The 23103-nt window shown below is 48.2% G+C and overlaps 1 protein-coding gene across 1 annotated transcript in view; it reads left to right on the plus strand.

Moving 5' to 3' along the window:
• Positions 1-23103, plus strand: part of Scn10a (sodium voltage-gated channel alpha subunit 10) — an 80182-nt gene that overhangs the window by 13431 nt on the left and 43648 nt on the right. The window contains 9 exon segments of the mRNA XM_028767289.1: positions 3645-3773; positions 4284-4375; positions 5320-5520; positions 5845-5908; positions 9536-9677; positions 9944-10141; positions 11022-11192; positions 14322-14615; positions 17186-17297. Coding sequence (XP_028623122.1) covers positions 3645-3773; positions 4284-4375; positions 5320-5520; positions 5845-5908; positions 9536-9677; positions 9944-10141; positions 11022-11192; positions 14322-14615; positions 17186-17297 — 1403 coding nt within the window.

A 23103-nucleotide genomic window follows, 5' to 3' on the forward strand; every position in this document is an offset into this window, starting at 1 on the left:
CGTCAAGGCTTCCCAACAACCTATAATTCAGAGGGAAAATGTTCTAATTTAGAAAACACAAAAGAATGGGGGGGGGGACAAACCCAGTGAGAATGTCACTGACCGCCCAAGTAGCCATTTGGCCAGAGCAGACTTCTTCAGGAGGTCTCTGGCACTGTTACTCTCTCCACATGAAAAGTATTAGTCTTTTAGATTTGGCCTTCATTTTAAAATTAAATTTTGATTGTAATTATTCGGTCACACAAATTACAGACATTTCAATACACACTCATATCATATTCTTTTATATTTGCATCAATATTCTCAAAAATTCTATTACTATGTGTTAGCTATACAAAACCACTTAGCCATCTTTCCAGTCCTACCGATTCCTCCTCCCACACTGTTTCTCCTGGCTTGTATAAGGAGTTCTTCCTCTGCTCAGTTTTCTATGCATCCCTGTTTGTCCCAAGAGTCCCCTCCAGGGACTCCATTCACTGTTCTGCTCATTTGAATACATCAGCTCACCCATCGGTTTCCATTCCTCTCAGAGAAATTGCTTCTGTCTCTGTGGTCTCTCGACTCAGCTTGACCTACAGATCCCCAGCAAAGATCTTCCCTGGAGTCAGGGAGTCAATGACCGAAGGTTTGCATATCCCTATGGGTTTATCTTCATCTCTGACGGTTAGGCTGACAGACAGATTCTGTGTGGGAAATGAAAGGTTTGAAGGCTTTGATTATCCAGGCCAAGGTGTCTCCTGCAATATCTGATGGTGTTTTTATTCTCCACTATGGTGGTTTGAGTAAGAATGGCTCCCACCGGCTCACACACTTGGACGTTTGGTTTCCAGTTGGTGGAGTGTTTAGGGAAAGTTAACAAGCGTGGCTTTATTGGAGGAGGTGTGTTACTGGGGGTGGGCTTTGAGGTTCAAAAGCCCACACCATGCCCAGCTTCACTCTCTTGGTGCTTCCTGCCTGTGAATCAGGATGTAAGTTCTCAGCTACTGTGCTAGCTCCGTGCCTGCCTGCCTGCTCCCAGCCATGGTCGTACCCTCTAAAACTGTAAGCAAGACCATAATTAAGTATTTTCTCCTCTAAGTTGCCTTGGTCATGGTGTCTCTTCACAGCAATGAAGCGGTAACTAAGACATCAGTCCTTTCTAGGTAGCCTGTTGCGTCATTTTTCTCTTCGTTCCCTCAAACAAAATGTTAAGCTTTTCTTCGTGTAGAAGGATCTGAAACTTCGTGGAGATCTGCTGCGGTGAGGGCCATTTAAATGTCTCATCCATTCTCCTGGACGATTGCCCGTGTTTTAAAAACTTAGATCTTTCAATTTGGGGAAGTTTTTTGCCTTGAACAATTCCTGTGATACTTCCCTCCGATCTCTTTCTTTCCAGACCCGATAGCAATCAAATTCCCCGATTTTCAATCTCTGTTCTGTCCGTTCTTACTTCAGGTTTTGTTTTCCAAGGTTTCTAAAACTTTATTTGCAATCTCACTTTCAGAAGTTCTGTTTGGTTCTTTAATGCTTTTTCCCCCCTGTAGACTTCTATTCTGTTTTAAGAAATGTTTATCTCACCTCTTAAGCCTCTAAAAATATCTATCACAGGTTTTTTTTCTTTCATTAGATTTTATTCCATGGCTTCTTTCTTACTTTTAACCCCTTCTTTGGTTGCCTCTGTTTTTTGTTTTATTTTGATGATGATGATGTTGTCGAGGCAGGGTATTGCTATCTAGCATTGCTTGGCTTCCTACACCTGTGTGCAGTTCAGTCTGGCTCATACATCACTGCAAGCCTCCTGCTTTATCCTCTCAAGGGCTGGGGTTACAGGGATGTACCACCATGCCTGGCTCATGTTTTGGTTTTGATTTCAAACATCCCTCAAATTCGCAACACTCCTTGGCTTATTAAATGTGTGGCATCTGACGTGGCTGTGATGTTGGAAACCTGTGATCCCAACACTCATAGAGCTGAGATAGGAGGGTCACAAGTTCAAGACCAGCCTAAGCTACATAACTACATAATAGAGCATGAGAGACAGAGAACTGGGTAGATCTTCATGAGCTGTGAATCTGACTGCCCTCTAGGAACTTAGCAAAGGCAGAGTGGGAGGTGCCTGCCTTTCCACGAAAACTCTCCTTACAGCCTCAGGCTGTATCATTTCCCTCCTGTTTGGTTCATAATGGTAGGCATCCTCTCCAGCTCTGTAGGAGATGATTCCTCACTGAGGTGAAGCCTGATCTGGAAGGCCAGCTATTTCCTGCAGAGACCAGAACAGGCCTTCCAGCCCTACCTGGTCCTTCTTCCACAGCCCACCGTCTGGAGTACTGAGCATCTCTAAGGTCTGAATTGGTCAGAGTTCCTCAGAGCAGCTTGTATTTATCATTCTGGGTTTATGTCTGAAATGAAAAATCCTCTGTCATTCTGAAGGGGCTTTCAAGAAGGATGAGCTAAATGCGTGTTTAGTCAAGAGTCCTCCTATTTTCCACACAAAGACACATATTTATAATTTAAAGTTTTAATTATTTGTGTGTGTATGTGTATGCATGCACATACTCGTGTGTGTGTGTGTGTGTGTGTGTGTGTGTGTGTGTGTGTGTTGGTCTGTGTGTACTTGCAGATAGAGGCAGGCGTACAGTTTCTTCTCAGTTGCTCTCCACCTTAGGTTTTGAGTCAGGGTCTCTAGTTGAGCCTAGAGCTCATGGATTCAGCTTAGTCTGCTGGCCAGTGAGTCCCAGGGATGCTCCACTAACCTTGTGCTGGTTTTAGAAGCACAGGCATTTTACAGGTATGTTGAGGATCTAAACTCAACCCAAGCCATCTTCCCAGCACCAAATCAAGTGCAATTTCTGTGTGCACACAAGTCCCAGAGCCAGTGGTTCCCCAGCCAACACATTAGCATCAACTGGGAACATGTTAGAAATTCTAACCTTGACTCCCACCATAGACCTCCTGAACCAGACACTAAGGACAGTTGAGTAACCTGTTTGAGCAAGACCTTCAGGTAAAGCTGGAGATGGTAGCCAGAGTGGGACAGCCATGGCCACTGGTGATCAAAGGATTCTGAATGTTCCAGAAACATCACCTTGCTCCCAACCTCAGCTTTTCAAATTGAAACCCAACAAGGTGCCCAGCAGAGCGAAGGGGCTGTTTTAAGGTAGCCAGTTGTGTTAGGCTCCATCCTGCTGAGAGAACATCTGTGAGTTCAGATGCTCTTTCTTCTTCCACAGAACAGATGCCAGGAACACAGCTAACCCAGGCAGGGTGAGAAAAGAAAAGACAGTAGGGGGTACCAGGAAGAGGACAGTAACAGAGACCTATGCCTCTTCCATATCTTCCAACACCCACAGGCTGAGAAAGGAGCCTCCAGCATCCATAGTTTGGAGCCTCTCAATGGGACAGGAGGAGACTCGTTTCTTCACTTGACATTGTCCTCTGCCCATTTCACAAGCCCCTCCCCCTCTCGGGCTTGCCCTCAGGCTCTCTCTCTCTGCCTTTCCTATTCACTTGCGCGACTCCTCATCCTTCTCCTTCACCGCCTTGGCGATGGTCTTTCTATGTGCTCCCTTGGAACAGCCACAAGGATTCAGTTCTCACTGCTGGCAGAGGAAACTCCTGAGGCCCCGCTGCACCGGAGTTAATGTCCCTCTCTCCACCTCCCCCAGGTATGCCTTCACTGTCATTTACACCTTCGAGGCTCTGATAAAGATACTGGCAAGAGGGTTTTGTCTAAATGAGTTCACTTATCTTCGAGATCCCTGGAACTGGCTGGACTTCAGTGTCATTACCCTGGCGTGAGTATTTCCTTCAGCTAGACCGTGAGTTCCTGTAGGTTTGGAGGTGTAGAATTTGGGGGGCAGCATTCATGCTCATAATCTGGACTCCCTCCTCATCTCAATCCAGCTTTCTCGGGTGGAGTCTTATGGCCTGGATGTTGGAATACACAATTGGACTTGTCCTGTGCCCATGGGTACAAGCCAAATACTCAGCTCTGTGCTAATAACTGGCCAACACAGGTCAGAAGAGGCTCAGCATCAATCCTATCCACAAGAAACCGTGTCCAAGGAGGCAGGTTCAACAAGCCTGTGTGTTTGAAATCCAACTTTTGCCTCTTGAAATGGTTCTTTCTGAGCAAGATTGTAGATGGTTTTGTGGGCATCCATGCCAGTCTATAGGTGGTAACATCGCTGGAAATGCCTTGTCTGTCGTGGGTCTCCCAAGGCTCCTCCCCCTATAACTCCTGTTGAGTGTGCTGCATGCGCCCTGGAGCCTCTTCCCTGAGGAAAAGCCTTTTGGTTCTACAGGTACGTGGGTGCAGCGATAGACCTCCGAGGAATCTCAGGCCTGCGGACCTTCCGAGTTCTCAGAGCCCTGAAAACTGTTTCTGTGATCCCAGGTGAGCGACTTTAACCAGCCCATTTGCTCCAACAGAGACATTTTTCTTTTCTACAGCTTTTCTTCCATACGCACGCGAACACGCACATGCACGCATGTTCCAGGACAGGAACTGTTGACTATTAGCCTATTTAATAAAGAAACGGAGGCTTTAAGTATAGAAGAAACATAGGCAAGGGGTGATTCCTAGTAAGAGGCAAAGGAAGGTTGGTTCCTCAATGCTGCAGAGTTTATCTTCAGTGGTCACACAATCTGCCACACATGAAACTATGTGCATCACTCAGCTCCCGGTACAGGGTCTCACATGTGTGCTGCCAAAACAATTATTTTTCTACCAAAATGACACAGTTGGATCCTAGACTGTTACCCAGATCAGAACACTTTCTGTTGTCTGTGACACTGGGCCCCCATAGAATGTGATTTCCATTAACAAAGTTTATCCCTCCTCAAAGGCAGGAGCTTTGCAGCTGGCTGTCCTTGGCTCTGGTCTCTTCCTCAGATGTTCCAGTGAAAAGAGTAACTTCACAGCTGAACAGAGCTGGGAATACAGCTGGGACTCAATATAAATTTCCCAGTGCTGAGGTAGAACTCGGGGTCTTGCGCATGCTAGGCTAGGCAAGTACTTAACCACGGTGCTACATGCATCGCCAGACACCCAACGGGGGTTTTAGTTGAATCATGAGTGTCAATCATTGCTTACCCTTGAGATGATAAACAGATGTGTTGTCCAGACTTCAGCTGATTGGTTTTATAATGAGGATGACAGGTCCCTCCCACTTGCCTCTGTGGGCAATTGCAGGATGCAGAGAGGCTGGGCTTTGAACTGCCTGGGATATGCAAGGGTGTCACACCTGTGTGTAGTCATCAAGGAGGATGGCCAAGGTGTACACCTGTGCTCTGGGCAGCACATCACCATGTGGGAGCATACCTGTCCCCTTCCTACAGGACTTAAGGTCATCGTGGGAGCCCTGATCCACTCAGTGAGGAAGCTGGCCGACGTGACCATCCTCACAGTCTTCTGCCTGAGTGTCTTTGCCTTGGTGGGCCTCCAGCTCTTCAAGGGGAACCTTAAGAATAAATGCATCAAGAATGGCACAGATCTCCACAAAGCTGAGAATCTCTCATCCTCTCATCCTGAAGTGGCAGGTGAGTGGACGTTCTGGTGCAGTGACCAACACTGGTACCCTGGGACTGTGTGGCCATGGAGACACGGTGCAAAGCCCTGCACATCCCTGTAGCTATCCTGGCAGGGGAAAGTTTAACAAGCTCTAAGCAAGCCAGGTTTTCTGGGTCTGTACAGCTTCCAAGTGGCTCGGAAGGGTGTGTGGTTCCCGAGTGTCCTCTGAAGGCTTGTAGGTGAAGGAGCTGACCTCACTTAGACAGAAGTCAGGTAGTGTCCTGTTGGCCACCGAAGGCCTAGACTGGGGGCTTCAGAACACACCATGCGGCTTCATTTCTTCCTTTCCTTAGGAAACATCTTCAACAAGCCTGGTACTTCGGATCCCTTGTTATGTGGCAACGGGTCTGATGCTGGGTGAGTACGCATCCCACAACTTCACAGAGGTCCAACATCCTTTCTCCAGAGCATCCTTTGAGCAGAGACTGTAGAATCCCAAAGGAAACATATTAATGAATACTATAGACGTTGTCATCTTAAAACTCACGGAGAGGGAGCCATGAGCATGGACCAGCTGGCAAAATGCTTGTCGTGCAAGGCGAGGACCTGAGTGTGAATCCTGAGCACCCACATAGGAAGTTGGGCACATGAGTGCAGACCTGCAGCCACAGCACTGCAGGGTCTTGGGGCAGAGAGCTGGAGACAGGCAGAGCTCCAGAGCTTGTTGGACAACCATTTTAACTCAACCAATGAGTGTCAAGTTCAGTGAGAAACAGTGTCTCAAAAAATAAAGTGGAGAGCAACTGAGAAAGATACTTGGTGTTGAACCCTGCCCTTCACATACATGGACCCACACAACATATGACCACATACACACACACTCACACACTCACACATACATGTACAGACACTCATATTCTCACAGACAGTGAGTGTATTAGTCAGGTTCTGATATGTAATAAATGACTCCAGGATTTTATAACTTAACACAACAACCATCTAGCTTGTGGCCCAGTGCTTCAGCACTTGAGCATGGACCAGCAGGAGTTTGACTTCCCCTGTGAGCGGCCGTTGGATGTGCTGCAAGGTGTCTGGGCTCCATTATCTTGTATCCCCGCAGTCTGGCTTGAGCTGTCCCTGTGCAGACTTGGGATTCCGTAGGAAACCGTGAAAGTGTGGAAATCTTGATTTCACAAAGTGGCATTCTCTCTGTGTCCCCTCGACCAAAGGAAGTTACAAGTCAGTACAGTTCCAAGGACTGATGAAACAGACATCAGTGAAAAGAATGGCGGAGGTCACATCCCAAAGGACTGGGTACCAACAGGGAGGGAGGACAAGTAGTTATCTTCCAGAAGAAACAAATATGTTTGCATTAAAGGTCACATTTGAGCATCATAGCTCATTCCATTCTTGATTTCTTTTTTCTCTTTGTTTTCTTTCTCTCTCTCTTTCTTTCTTTCTTTCTTTTTTGTAACGGGAAGAAATACACGCATAACATTTTTTACAATTTCAAATTCTCACAGAGGTCAGGCACATAACAATAAATGAGTAGTGAGGGCCAGGAGGGAACCATGGCAACTGAGAGTTCATGCCCCATCCATCGGAGGGGCAGACAGCGCTCGGCCCAGCTGTTGGTTGTTATGTGAAACTCTGCTTCTAGCTCTGCTTGCTTAACAGAGGGAGATGGGAAATTTTGATTTTCATGTGTTAGCCCCTAGTCATAAATTTGGTTACAAGTTCCCCCAAAATACCTACCTATCTTGTTGGCCAGGCAGAATATTCTTGCAGGCTGAATCCAGAATATAACTCAGCTGTGTTTTGGTCTCTTTTGTATGTGCATAAAGATGTTGTGCTATAAAAATATATGTCATGTCAGGAGTCCCATCGACGGGATAAACACAATGGAAAAAGTAAGGCCAGATAGAAAGTCAGGGAGGACTTCCTGGAGGCAGTAATTGAGGCTGATGTTGAAGAACGGGCATGATACTTCACAGACAGGTGAACAGTGGTGCTTGGATGGAGGTGACTCCATGTGGAAGGCAGAAAGTAAGAAACTGAGGTAAAGGGGGAGGACCCTCCTCTCTGCCTCCTGCTTTGGCTGCTGAGGTAAAGAGAGAGCAAGAGAAGTCTGAGCAATAGATCAGAAAGGCTCATCCTTCCTTCCCACTTACATGGTTGATTGCCTGAAATATAACTGATGAGCGTGCGCTCCCCGAGTGCCCGTGTGCTCCCCGAGTGCTCATGCGCTCCCTGAGTGCCTGTTCGGAGACAAAGGGATTCACATGAGCGTAGTAACTGCATTTTCATTACTGTGGCCAAACACCTGAGGAGAAACACGCGTGGGGATAGCTTACGTGGGCTCACAGTTTAAGGGTATGGTTCATCGTGAGGAAGGCGAAGAGGCAGGAGCATGAGGCTGCCGGTCACTTGGCAACTACCCTGGGCAAAGACGGATAAACGATGGTGCTCAGCTTGCTTTCTCCTTTTTATCCAGCTGGGGGCCCTGGCCTTTATTCCAGCCTGTGGAATGGTGCCACCTACACTTAGGGTGAGTCTCCCCACCTCAGCTAACCAAACCTGGAAACTTCTTCAGAAAAACTCAGAGGTTTGTCTCCTAAGTAATTCTAGTTTCTGTTGAGGTGGCATTCAATATTAACCATCATGGTGAGACAGCCGTAACCGTCTCTAAGAACTATCTAGAAGAGTAAGCTTGGACACAGCTGAGGGGTAGAGACAGACAAGAGGACCTGATCAGTGCCAACTCTCCTAACCTCTTTATTCCCAAAGGTACTCAAGTCTTTGGCTCCAGAAAAGTGTCATTCAGACATCGGCTGTCGCTTTCCCTCTATTTAAATCAACACCTTGTGTTCTTCCCACATGGCGACTCCACTTTAGACTTCTAAAGCCTGTGGCTCCAGAGCAACCCACAGCTCTCCATGATAAATCTCTGGGTTCACCTGGGCCCCCATCTCAAGTACCAGAGAGGCAGACCTCCCATCAGGCCATTGCAGCCTAACAGTGGAGGAATGGACCCAGCTTGAGTAGGAAGAGGCCGGTTCGGAGCAGTAATGGACTGAGATCTGAGGGCGTCTGCTCAAAGGCTGGGGCCAGGGCTGGCTCAAGGCAAACTGGGGCCCTGAGGTCTAGGGTCTTGAGATACAGAGAGAGTACCAAAAGCACCTGATGACCTTTACTTGTTTTCATATAGACTCTTCCAGCTCTTCCTTTTGGTAGATTCCAAGGTGAATAACATCAGGAATTTTGTGTGTGTGCCTGTGTGTGTGAGAGAGAGAGTGGGGGTGGGGGGAGATTTGGCTAGCTGGCTGTTTGGTCAGCAAGGTATCCTCCTGTTTCAGCTGGTTTTCCCAACACTGCAACTTCAGGAATGTACAAACATAGTCAGCTTCTTATGTCAGTGCCAGGGGTCTTCAGGCAGGTCCTCAGGTCCTTTGTCACCTTGCGGCTAGCCCTCACAGCAGGAATTTATACATGCTCTTTGTGTGTAGTGTTTTGTGCACTGAAGAAGGTGTGAGAGGCCGTGGTACATGGATAACTGTCACCGTGGGAGCTGGTGGGAGGGGCGGCTGGCAGTCGATTTGTGGGACGGCAAGAGTGGACTCCGTGGAAGACAGAAACAAATGCATCCTCAGAGCTAATGAGGAACTTACCAGAAAGAAAACCTTCAAACATGCGAGTCTGAGGATTTGTAAGTCCTGGTGTAAGCCAACAGGGAGCTCCACACCACATAGAATCGAGCTGAGTCGAGGCTGTTGTCTTGCCTCTCCAGGTTACTCCTCTAGACAGGTGAAGTGAACAGAAGGACTGGCATCCTCAAGTTAGAGAGGAGGGAAACTCAGTCTCACACTAAATGTCCAACCAGTAAGCCGAAGGCTGAGCTCTGAACTCAGATCTGACTTCAAACTTGCCATGTTCTTACTGCCCCAAATTCTTACCTCGTTCTCAGTCAGCACGGCCATGTCAGTGGTGGCCTTGCTCCCAGTCAGCAAGGCTGCTCCATGATGGCCTTCTCTCCTCTTGCTACAGTCAGTGCCCTAGTGGTTATGTCTGCCGGAAAGCTTTTGGCAACCCGGATTTTAACTACACCAGCTTTGATTCCTTCGCATGGGCCTTCCTCTCACTGTTCCGTCTCATGACGCAGGACTCCTGGGAACGCCTGTACCAGCAGGTATCTCTGTTTCATTTGTTTGAGGTAGGATTTCACCATGTAGCCTTTGCTCACATGGAACTTGTGGTGATCCTCCTGCCTCTGATCCCCAGTGCAGGGATTACAGGCATGTACCACCATGATTGACTGTGCTAGCTGATTGCAATCTGCATGCCTTCATACAGTTGTGGCTGGAGACTGATGGGCCAGCTGCATGGCTCTTCTTATCCTGGAAGAGGTCTACGGGTCCCACGTACAGCTCTCTTTTCTTTCCCTTAAATCTCCAGACACTCCGGGCTTCAGGGAAAATGTACATGGTTTTTTTTGTGCTGGTCATCTTCCTTGGATCATTCTACCTGGTCAATTTGATCTTGGCTGTGGTCACCATGGCGTATGAGGAGCAGAACCAGGCAACAATTGCAGAAATCAAAGCCAAGGAAAAACAGTTCCAGGAAGCCCTCGAGGTGCTGCAGAAGGAACAGGAGGTGGGTGAAGCCAGCTACAGAGGACCTTCTGGGACAGGAGTCTTCCTTTACAAACTTCTATAGGAGCACGAATCATATTTCAGGGGCTGGCTCAGGTGCTGTCAGCAAAGTGCTTGCCATGCAAGGATAAAGACCTGAGTTCAATTCCCAGAACCCACCTTTTAAAAAGTAGTCAGGTGCATGCTTGTGATCCCAGTGCTGGAGAGGCAGAGTTGGGTGGTCACTGGAGGTCAGTCTTGTTGGTAAGTTTTGGGCCAGTGAGAGAACTTGTCACAGAAATAAACTAGACAGGTCTTGGGAAGTGACTCCCGAGGTTGACCTCTCTTCTATAAACATGAACACACACACACCGTACACACAAATGAATCTGAATGGGGGCGTTTTCGCCAAGTGATTTATTCAGGAGTCTTCAGGACACAGGGAGAACAAGCTAAGCATGTCAGGCAACGTGCAGAGCTAACCCACAAAGTGTTCTCAGCTAGATGTTAGCTGTTGCCCGATCCTGCTGGGGTTCTCTAGCAGTGACCTACCCCGGAGTTAGCCCTACTTAGAAGCAAGAGGACCAACTGATGGTGCTCCCATATCTGCCTCTGGAGCAGAAAGACGAAGGCACCTTCTCCACAACGTTGCATTGAGCATCAACTGTTAGACTCCACAGTGACTGAGGGCAAGCATCCTGGTCTGTTAGAAAGGGCCTAGGCGAGGTACCAGCACCTACCACAAGGGCTGAAGAAGGGAGGTGACCCCCGTTTCTGCCATGCCCAATTCCACCACTGCTTGTGTCCTAACCCTCAACCTTGGTCTGACATCCCTCATCTCCACGGCCATAGTGTAGGGATATACAAATACCAAGTTCAGTCAGATTGTTTCCTTTCCTCAGGTGCTGGCATCCCTGGGGATTGATACAACCTCGCTGCATTCCCACAGTGGATCACCCTTAGCTCCCAAAAATGCCAACGAGAGAAGGCCCAGGGTGAAATCAAGGATGTCGGAGGGCTCAACAGATGACAACAGATCACCCCAGTCCGACCCTTACAACCAGCGCAGGATGGTAAGACACACTTAGCTGGCTTGAAGGTTCACTCAGCTTTGCAGCTCCTTTAAAACATAAAGAGCTTGGGATCAGGGAGAGAGGAGGGGATTTGGTAACTCAGACAGACACCCCTCCTCATTGGTGGCCTAAGCTAGGACAGCAGCATTCCCGGGAAGGGGATTAATTTGTGGAGATCAAATTAAGACTGATAAGGAAATGGAAGTAGATGAAGGGCGACTCCTGGGCCCCAGGTTAGGACACTTATGTGAGCTGTGAGTTATTAGACAAGGCACTGGAGAAAGAGCCTGGATGTGTAGGGAAGGGAAGCCCCTTTGGGACATGCTGACCATGAGGATTCTATAGCTAAGGGTCTGTCTGCTTCCCTTCTTTCTTACCTCTTGCTTCTGACTCCACAGCTGAAAGCTGTCACGTGCTGTTGACACAGAAGACCCCAGGGCCTATCTCTGACACAGCCTAGCCTGGGAATGACTTGCTTGCTTCACATTACAGCCTGTAGCAGTCTGCCCCACAATGGTTACCATTAACTTCCGAGTCCAACTTTTCTCACCAATTTTCTTCCTCTTCCCTTTCCATCCCTGGAAAAGCCCATGTACCAAATAGCTCATTCCTGTAGGCCTCTACTTTCTTCTCTGCTGCTGAGAGAAACACCAGGGCCACAAGCAAAATGGGGAGGGCGGGGTTCACTCCGTCTTACAACTCCCAGCTCACAACCCATTGTTGAGGGAAGTGCAGTCAGGAACCCAAAGCAACCACCCGGAGGCAGGAACTGAAGTAGAAGCCATGAAAGAACGCTGCTTATCGCCTTTCTCTCTGGCTTATGTTCAGCCCCACAGTGGGCTGGATTATCCTACATCAATTAGCAATCAAGAAAATGCCCCCATAGACATGCCTACAGGTCAATCCCATAGAGCCAGTTCTTTAGCCTAGGTTTTCTCTTCCCAGGTGGGTCAAATTGACCATCTAGTCTAGCTACCACACCTTTTCATGTGGGAGAATAATTCTCACACTAATCATATGGAGAGGGGATCAGACAGCTTTTTGAGGGTTACTTCCTGTCCCTGGCATATTCTCTTAACCGTTTTTTCTCATCTCACCGGAAGAATGCTGTCATTTGTTGACAATTCCCTGATTTACACAGGCATGTACACTCACAGACACACTTGCATGCACTCTGATCTAGGACATACACCCATGCCAGGGTACTTGCGTACATCTGTGGCTTCTTATCCTCTCTGCCCCTTTGGAGCAGCACCTGGAATGCACGGGGCACAGTTTGATGCTAGGACTCTGACAGTCACAGACAAGGGTGAGCCACAGCTTCCATGGAAATGCCAGTGACACTGAATTGGGCTTTAATTTCCCCATTCAGTCAACCACACTGGTCAGCACTTGAGTTCCAAGACTTGTCTCTCTTCTCTCTCTCTTTCTACATGTGTGCTCTTCTGGTAAATAGATCTCTGGGAGTGTTTGTAGAAAGACTTTTTCAGACCAAAAGTGATGATGTAGAGGTTAGAGCTTAGACATGGGAGAGAGATCATTGTCTGTCACTTGACAAATGACAAACAGATTGGTTCTGAAATAAATGGTGGCAAGGGGGTGCTGATGGTCAGACACTGGACCTAGATGTTCTGCTTGATTCCTCCTGAGTTTGCTTGGTAAACAACTCTGTCTTCTTAGCTTTAAGGTAGGCTTCCCAATTCCCTTTATCCCCTACAACATGGTAACAACTCATGCTTTTTTGTGAGCACTAGAGGATTGTGGCATATATTCTAGTATAACACTAGGCTGGCAATGGTGATGGCTGAACAGGATTAGACTCCAAGCCACCATGAAAAGAAACCTCAAGGGGCTTGAGAGATGGTTGGGTTGATGATGTGTTTGCCTCAAAATTATGAGTTCTATTCCTAGAACCCACTTTTGAGGGTAGGGGGAAGCCAGGCATGATGGTGTTACACTCTTGTAATCTCAGTACTGAGGAAGCAGAAACAGGAGGGTGCCTGGGGCTTGTTGTACAGCCAGACTGTTTAGTATTTGGTGAGTTACAGGGCAATGATAGACCTTGTCTCAAAAGAAAAACATAATGCTTGAGAAACAACATCTGAAGTGGTCCTCTGACCTGTGCACACATGCACATGTACACACAGAGACACATCTGTGAGAGAGAAGGGGAGGGAGGGAGAGAGAGTGAACTCAGTTTTACGACATAAATGAGAATTCTAATGGTAACACGCCCTACTTTAGTTGTTCAGTAAATAAAAGGAATTAAGAAAGATTAAGGGCACTATGACAAGAGTTTGGTAGGGAACCATCACTTAGATTTTAGAGCCACCGTTTCTGATCTTAGCATAGGACTGATGATTTGCTATCGCCAGGTTCCCACAGTCCAGAGAATTAGCCAAGCCCATCCAGGAGCTCTGTTGGAGGTGTGGTGTCTGAGAATTCAAGAACCGGAGCTTTTCCTCTGGATCTGAAAGGCCCGCAGTTCTCACTTGGTGGAAGCTTTTGATGGGAAATGTTTATCGATTTGGAAGAATGGCATTATTCTTCCAAGAAATTGGGCTGCAACTCCTCCTTCACTCTTCCTATTGTTGACTGTTCAAAGCTGGCCTCAGGGGATCCTGCCGGCTCATTACGCTGCAAAGCTCTTGTCTCCCCATTCCAACACAAACCCTCGAGTTCACACAGATAGAACCCGGTGAATTGTACATCTTCATTTTCAGACAGCAAAGCATATTCATTCATTCAAAGACAGTGTCCCGAGCTCTAGTTTAGGCTTTTCCTTATGTCTGGATACTCCATGAGTAGAGGGAAATGTAGAACAGCCATATCTGAGCCTGTCATCAAAGTCTGGCAAACACCCGGCCCAGCCAGTGATATTTGGTAACAGTAACCTATTTGCTGATCTTGGCATCCTATAATTGCTCCTCTCCTGTTCTTTCCCCAAGTCTGTCGAGGATCTTGTTTCCGTAGTTCTCTGTCCCTGGCTACCCAGGATATCTTCAAGTCTTTAGGTAGCTGTGGAGGGGTCGTGAGACATGAACGCGGGTGGAGGGAAGTGTATGGTGGATTTAGGGAGGACTGCTCCTATCCTATCTTATCTCCTGCTCATCTGGGGACAATGTCCAGTCTTTCCTAGGCCTTTCTTCCGGAAGACGCAGGGCTAGCCATGGCAGTGTGTTCCACTTCCGAGCACCCAGTCAAGACGTCTCATTTCCTGATGGCATTACGGATGATGGGGTCTTTCCTGGAGACCAAGAAAGCCGTCGAGGTTCCATATTGCTGGGCAGGACTACTGGACAGGCAGGTCCTCTCCCCAGGAGCCCACTGCCTCAGTCCCCCAACCCTGGCCCTAGACATGGAGAGGAGGGACAGCTCGGAGTGCCCACTGGTGAGCTTACCTCTGGAGCTCTGGACGGCCCGGTGAGTTCACGCATGCTCCATACTCTGACTGACTCTTGCCAATAAGTACTGAATGTCACTAAGGAGGTGGAGGGCATTGTCCATCTGCTCTGCATGCAGGGGTGCAGTAAATCTTCCATTTGACTTGTGTTTATTTCTTGGTGTTTCCATCCCTGCTGGTCATCACTGCTTTGGGATGGTCCCAGATGCTTGTCTGACAAAGACAAGGAAAACAGGGGGCCTTCTATAGAAGCCTATGACTCTGGGGAAACTGTCCCTGAGGTTTGACACAATTCTAAGAGGTTCTCAGGACCTATCTTGGTAGAAGCCTGGTGGCGAAGCATGGTGGCCTTGACTCAATGCACAGAATAAATAACTCATCAAAATGGCACAGACTAGGGACAGGAACTGCCTGGCTTCTGCTCCTTAAGGCAAGCGATATCCACAGTGGGCATCCCTGGGGCAGCTTGCTAAGATGGGCGGTGCAATCTAACTCAGAACCTCCTCATGCATCACTAGTGGTGCTTCTGCATCCTCCGCATGTGTCCACTGGCCGCCAGAGATGCATGTGGAAAGAGGCTTGAAAGCCGCACCATGTGGTTGTTCCACTGACTCAGGATTCCAGGAAGAAGTGATAGCCTGCTTCAGGGAGAAGTGGAGGGAGTAGCAAAGCATTCACAGAGGTGTGGGCTGGGCTTACAGAAACAGGAGCAGTGAGGGCCCCAGAGAGCAGCAACAGGGAGGAGGTGCTGTACGCCCAAGCTGAAAATGTCAGCGAAAGACCCTCCCCCACCCCCAATCGGAACTTGTCAGGATCTGTGGCTGAGGGACCTGTGGTCTCAGGCAGAATCACACTGCTGCCAGCCAAAGGGGACAGAGTACAAATAGCTATCCCCCCAATCTCTCTCTCTCTCTCTCTCTCTCTCTCTCTCTCTCTCTCTCTCTCTCTCTCTCTCTGTGTGTGTGTGCATGTCTATGTCTCTTTGTCTCTCTCTGTCTCTTTCTTTCTGTGTGTCTCTCTCTGTCTCCCTCTGTCTCTCTCTGTATCTCTCTGTATCTTTGTGTCTCTCTGTGTCTTTGTCTCTCTGTGTGTTTGTGTGTATGTCTGTGTCTCTTTGTCTCTGTCTCTTTCTGTGTGTCTCTCTCTCCATCCCTCTGTCTCCATTTGTCTCTCTCTGCCTCTTTCTGTGTGCCTCTGTCTCTCTCTGTGTGCCTCTGTCTCTCTGTCTCTCTCTGTGTTTCTCTGCCCCCCATTTCCTTTCTTGCCATCCTGCTTCCTGTTAGCCAAGCCTGACTAGAGCCATGGAGTGACTATTTTGCTCAAGTTGCCTTCTCTGGACACAGAGCAGGGAAGGCAGATGAAGAGTGTGTCTCTAGGGCAAATGGAATTTCCAACCCAGAGTCCTAAAGTCACAGCCAGGCTGCAGGGCTCTGTGTGAGGTGTCGTAGTGCTATGCACAGGGAGATCTTGCCTCCAGAGTTCTCTCTGAGCCCGATCACAGCAGCCGTCTTAGCTCTTGTGATCCAGCTGAAGACATCGCACGGAGCACATCCAGAGGAAGGAGTCAAAGTCTGTTTATAGTAGGAGAACAGTGAGGCAGAGAGTACACCTTGCAGATTAAGAGCTATCTGAGCCATACAGTGATAGCCAGCATCAGGCCGTAGCAAGTCCTGAGGTGTGTCTCTTCCCCATGTCTACTCCTGGGCAGACTGTGGTGGTTTCCTTTCTGTAATAGGTGGGGACTCTCTTAGAAGCTGTCTATGCCTGACTCACTGTGCTACAATTAGAGGCATTAGATATAAGAATGTGTTTGAAAATGTGAATAGCCATTAAGTCGGAAGATTGTTAGGGGAGGGGGCAAACTTTGGTGTGCTTCTCAGGTTGGGGATCAAGGGGAACAAACCAGAACCTGCTGAGGCCTACTTCACTGTTTTCCTCAGAGCCCTGTCCTTCCTTGCATCTAGTTAGCGTGGCTGCCGCAAACCCCAGCTTATAAGATACTGTGTAATGTGAGGGTAAAAACCCTCTATTCTCATCCCCAGTTCTCCCAACCTTACCCTTTGAACCCTAATGTTTCTTTGTCTGAACCCCAGAAAAATGCCTCGTACAGCATTTTGTCACTGGGACACACCCCTCAGTTTCTTGGATCTGTTCCTGGGACAGTCATGTTCTTGAGTGTTCAACCTTGATTCTTTCAGGTGAAACTCCCCAACTAATGCAAGGTGACTCTTTAAGGCCTTCTGCATCTCAAGAACCTACGTTCAGTTGGCTTTAGCAAGTTCCCTAATTTTCCAAGCCTCTTTACCTCCTATGGGGCTCAACAAGCTCTTTCTTCAAATAAACTCAAGTATTATTGGCTGGGCTCATACCTTCCAACCTGGGCTTTGGTTATATCCTGCCTCTGTGCACTGGTCCTCAAAGCTGAGCTCTCAATCCAAGGTTCAAATATCATTCCTGTTTCTCCAAGCTTTACCTCAGGCTCATGGCTTCACAGTGCTGCTCACCACTATACGAGAACAGCCAATGAGAAGCTAAACAACCTGGCTTTGCTGCCGAAACCCTCACGTTGATCCTGCTTCTGTCCTGGCAGGCACTCGATACTACAGGGCAGAAGAACTTCCTGTCTGCAGACTACCTGAATGAACCTTTCCGAGCACAGAGGGCAATGAGCGTTGTCAGTATTATGACTTCTGTCATTGAAGGTGAGTGTTGCTCATGGAGATGTCTGTCCTCCATGCTGTGGTGAGTCTAAGCTGGGCCAAGGGCCTCTCTCTGTGGCCTGAGATCCTCCATTCCTATGCCTTAGCCCCGCCCCGTCTCCTTTACTAATGTGGTTTTTATGTGCATAAAATTCCCCAAACAAGAAAGACTTCAATGAAGAAGTGCCCTGGTTTACTTCTTATTCAAATTAGCATCTGCTTCATGCGTGCTCATGAACTAGATTCTCAGAAACACGAGACAACATCAGCTGCCTCCCAGGTGTGTGAGGAACGCAAGTCTTTCATTTCCTGGCATGGCAAAGTTATTCCTCGTGTTCTCTGTGGCTATAACTTTCATTCCTGAGACTTTATTTCTGGCTCGAGCTCTTATTGTGCCAGACGTGGGAAGACAACTTAAGGAAATCAGCCAATCCATTCCACCAAATCCTTTTCAATTCTGCCAACCAATCAGGAGCAGACTCAGTCTTCTGAGGGAATGCATCTAGGATCCAGATGAGAGTAGGAGAAACCAGGTGGGACTGGGTCATGGCCCTCTGAACACACAAGTCCCAAGACAGCATGGTTGTGTCCTCCTCTCTGAGTTCAGAGGCTGTTCTAGCTCAGTTTTTACTTCACTACAGGATGGGAAGCATCTTGTCTTTGCAAATCCACCTACCTGCATACCCACTAAAGGCAGCCGGCCCCAGCAGCTCTGGAGGCTGCACTGCACAATTAAAATAGCTTGCATTTTCATTTATTCCTCAGAACTTTTTTTTTTTTTTAAGATTTATCTATTCAAACATCTGTTGGGCATCTGTTAGGCATCTGGCATTGCTCCAGGAGCCTGAGATTCATGGTGAGCATGATATATACCTGCTGTCATGGACTGTGTAGCCTGGAGACAGAGCTGATTAACACAAGTAGATACAGAGACAGTGATGAGGGCTGAGAGGGAAAGCAAAGGAAGGTAATGGGAATGGAGAGTGGGGACTCTGACAGGGCAGTGTGAGACAGGGGATTCTAACAGGACAGTGTAGGACCAGGTGGTAGAGAAAAGGCAGCCTCTCTGGGGTGGCCAGAAATCTGGATGGAGGGGAATCAGCATGTAAAAACCATGAGAGAAAGTTCCTCAGACATAAACACCAAATACAATTTCCTGGGGTAAGACAGAAGCTGGGTATGGTGGTGTGCCCCGCAAACTCCAGAACTAGGAAACAGAAGAAGTGGGTTCTCGATCGGCCAGGGCTAGACCACACGACCTTGACTCAGCAAGAAAGACGGGAGCAAGAGAAATGTGAAGACAAGCACATCGCATTCTAGGAGAAAGTCTTAGAGTGGAGAAGGCTGCAGGACTGAGAACACAGATCTGGAGCCCACGTGCCCCTGTTTGCATCTGGGCTCTGCCGTTTGTAGCAAGGTTATGACTTTGGGGTTCTCCTGGCTTTCTGGGCCTCCATTTTCTCACTGCTGAAATACTGACACTGAGAAATGCCTCACAGGGCTTGTGAGGTTGCGTGACTTAGTAGCATCCACATCAGTTATCACCTTCTGTTGTTCCGGCTTAAAACCCACGAGGGTGGGAGATCTGCCTCCTCTGCTCACACCTGGATCTCGGTACCTAGATAAGCAGCGTGGCACTTAGCAGGCACTAGCAAACAGTTGCTGAGTTCATGGTGAGTGATCATGGGACCCAAAAGAGACATTTGGAGGGTGGAGCTGATTTGTAATGAACTGAACAGCCGAAAAGATAAAATGAGAAATAATCCAACATCTTGAGGTTGGAAGAAGAGTGGGCTTCAGGAGTGATAGGAAAGTTAGGAAACGCCACCAGCTTAGGCCAGAGTTTCTGAGCATAAAGTGGATCCTACTCTCTAGCTGGGTGCTACATCCATTACAGGGTTCATGGTGGGTGCCTCATGCTGTCAGAGTCATGACAGGATTTTCAGGACCACTTCCTTCAGGGCGATTGCACCAGAGAAGGTTTGGCTCAAGCCAATAGGAGCATGACAGTTCACTTAACTCAAGGCCTGCGAGCCATCCAGGCTTGGCACACAAGCTGAGATTTGACAGTCATCTAAACCAGAAGGCCAGACTCAGGCTCACTGCTGTGAACACAGCTGTTACCACACTTAGCAGGAAAGGATGGCATGAGACAAGTTGCTAGTGGGGTGCTGAGTGTCTTGGAGAAATGCAGGATGCTAAGAAAAGTAGAGGGAGTTTTCCCAGAGTCATGGAAGTATCCTAGGCAGACAGATTCTAATGCAGACATTTAAAAGCCTGAGCTATCTGGAACATAGACATCAAGACAATGGGGGTCTCAAAATAAGGCCAGGCGAGCAGTCTGGGGCCAGATCCACAAACCCCCACTAGACTCTAACGGACATTGGGTTTCATCCAAGAGCAGTGGGATGACTGAAGGGCTGGACGCAGGAGAGATATTTGAGGGGGATGGAATTTAAGTGGGGAGGTGCAGGAGAGAATCAGGTGAGAGCTGAGGTGCTAAACACTCAGGGTGGGGCAGGGTGGCCATAGAGACGATAGAGAATAGAGGCTTGCATGGCTTTCTGGGAGTCACAAGATTCAGAACTGCATGACACATACATGGTTCTGGAACAAGCAACTGGAAAGGCGTTGGTACAATGACCAGTGTGAGCACTGTAGGGAGGAGCAAAGGCCTCAGAGGAAAGACACGAGAAGGTGCTCAGGAGCTGGGACATGTTGGATGTGAAGTGCCCTGGAACATCTAATGTCTGGTAAGAAAGTTAGCTTAGTGATAATGGTTCTGAAATCCAGATGAGGAGAGGGACCTACAGCTATATATTCCATAGCACTCTGAAGGCACAGTGGTTTTGAAAAGATGCAAGAAGACGAGGCAACATCAATGACAATTAAGGCAGAGTCTCAGGAAATTAACACACTTCATGGTTGCCCAGAAGAGATGACGCCATTAGAGACAGAAAAAAGAAAAGATAAAGAAATCAGAGAGGACCCGGAAGTGGAGAAGAGACAGGGGTCCAAACTCCTTCAGGGAGAATAGGAAGGTCAGCAGATGCTAAGCTACGGAGATGTCAGGTGATGTGCACTCGGACTTTTAGTCACATGGAAGTTTTCACTCTGCACAGGATCTACGCAGGATCATCAAAGCAAACAGGGAGTTAGCTCAGTGGGTAAAGTACCTGCCTTGCAAGCCTGTGGACCTGACTTCAAATTTCTAACACCCATGCTAAAAAAAAAAAAAAATCAGGCCAGGTGCATGAGCCTGTAACCCAGCATTGGGACCGGAAATAGGGGTCTTCCAGGAGCTCACGGGATAGTTGGTCTAGCCTCGTCAGTGAACTGAGTGTTCAATCAAAGGCCCTGTCACAAGACAAAAACAAGCACACTCACCTGCACTTTCACATGCATGCATCAAATGCACAAAACGACACACATGTGCACTCACACCACTGGTGCACCTGCACAGACATGAATGTACACACATGAAAGAGAAAGAGAAAGAGACAGACACAGAGAGACAGAGATAGACAGACACAGAGAGACAGACAGACAGACAGACACACACACACACACACCAGGATCATCATAGCTGAACAGTAGCAGAGACCATACATGAAGAATAAGAGAGATAAGAAAGAGGTGAGAAGACGGAGATGCTGGTGTGGGTTGCCTTGTCCAGGACTTTTCCTGTGAGCACAGGGAGAGAGAGAGAGAGAGAGAGAGAGAGAGAGAGAGAGAGAGAGAGAGAGAGGTAACAGGACAGTAGGGGCTGAAGGACACCTTTGTGGCTTTTGAGAGCTGGGATGTTTGAGCATATCGACATGGAAGGATCTTGGAGCGTGGGAACAACAGAAAAGGTACAGAAGGACATTAAAGTACATTCTGGAAGCCTGAGGAGAGGGTGCCCAAGTGGAGACTGGAGCTGTTATCTCAAGGGAGGAGGACACTCCTCCTAAGAGGAGGAACAGTCTTTCCAAAGACTGCTGGGAAGGAGGCATGGCCGCGTTCAAGGCTAGCAATAAAGTGCCCACTGTGCAAATACGAGGACCCGAATTCAGATGACCAGACCCCTGTAAAAGCTGGTCACAGCCCTACATGCCTATGACTTCAGTACTGGGGGTGGAGACAGCCACATCCACAGATCTTAGAGGTGAGATCCAGGTTCATGTGTTCACCCTGTCTTAAAAACAAAAAAAAAAAAAGCAAATGAGGAAGGCACTAACATTGGCCTCTGGCTTCTGCAAGCGCGCACACACTCAGACATGTACACGAGCAGAGAGCTGACCCCTTGCCCGTTGTGCCTCACAGACAGGCTGCTTCCTGCAGAACAGTATCTGTAAATGTCCTCATGCGGTACTGGCTCTCAGGCTTCCCCTTGGTGCCAAAACAGGTCCAGGAAAGTCCACTTCCGATCCAAATAGGGATGATTAATTTCGTTCCCAGAACACGCCAACTTCTGTGCAAAACTATGCTCTGCCAGTTTTGACATCTGTAGTTTGAAAAAAAAACTCACAGTGGGTTATTAGCACAGCGTGGAAGTGGAAATAAATAGTCTGGTCTGTGGAAGAGAAACGGACATGTGTACATGAGAATATATGGAAATGCCATGATAAAAACGCCATTCCAATTACTTAGGAAAACCAGATGATCCTATCAAAGCTATTGATACAAACAACCAAAGACGGCGGGGGAGGGAGGAATATGCCAACACACCGATCCTCTGCCAAAGTAAACTGCAAATGCACTAAAAGTCCACGTGAAAAAGAGCCAGGCTATGGAGAAAGAAGAAAATATGGATAGGTGTTTTATTAAAAACCTTTCCGTGTAGGAGGTTTCATATGCAAAATGTGTGCGTAAGGAAACATGGGGGGAAATGCTCGCGTCAGCTGGTGTGTCTATCTCCAAGATGTATGGCACACAGTAGAATTTATAGACAAGCCCAAAGCTATGAAATCACCCTCCATAAGGAGGGCCCCAATTACACATCCAAGCAGAAATATAATGGAGGAGGCTGCAGGGATGACCCTGGGGCTCCAGGGACAGATGGGAAGCTGGACATAAGATTCAGGAGTGGCCTGCATGGAAGGGTTTTGTAGGGCCATGGGGTTCAATAAGATTACCTAGGGGGGAGGTGAATAAATGGACTCAAGAGTGTTGCCCTCACCAACGCCTCAAGCCAGGGGAGGAAGCAAGAGACAAAACCTGAGAACCAGCAGCCGTGGGAGGAGAGAGAAACTAAGGTATCATCCTAGCATGACTCATGAATGCTGTCAGTGCTGTGAGAGGCAGAGCAGGCTTCTGCTGGAATTTTGGGGGCAGGGGTGAGAGCCAGACACCAGGGTCTCCAGAGAAAAGGAAAGAAAAGTGGAAACTACATTTAGGAAGCGTCCAAGGAAGTTTGCTTTAGAAGAGGCAAAGGATGAGCAAGAACATATGGTCCAGAGAGGCAGCTTCTAAAGCTGAGCTACAGTTAAAGCATGCTGACACACTGACATGGGGTGATCGGGGGTGGGGTGGAGAAGGGGCTGCGTAGGTCATAAGGGAGGGGCTTCTACCTACGTCAGAGGGGTGCAGCTCCTCTTCATCCTGAGGACATGAAGGCAGGAGATGGAGAGGGCGTGAAGACCCACTGGAGACCCAGTGGTAGGGAGAAGAAGGATAAGGAAGAGGAAAAGGAGGAAGAGGAGGAGGGGGAGGAGGAAGAGGAGAAGGAGGAAGAGGAGGAAGAGGAGGAGAAGGAGGAGGAAGAGGAGGAGGAAGAGGAGGAGGAAGAGGAGGAGGAAGAGGAGAAGGAGGAGGAGGAAGAGGAGGA

This window comes from Grammomys surdaster, unplaced genomic scaffold, assembly GCF_004785775.1.
Source record: "Grammomys surdaster isolate TR1022 unplaced genomic scaffold, NIH_TR_1.0 172, whole genome shotgun sequence".
NCBI classification, from domain to species: Eukaryota; Metazoa; Chordata; class Mammalia; order Rodentia; family Muridae; genus Grammomys; species Grammomys surdaster.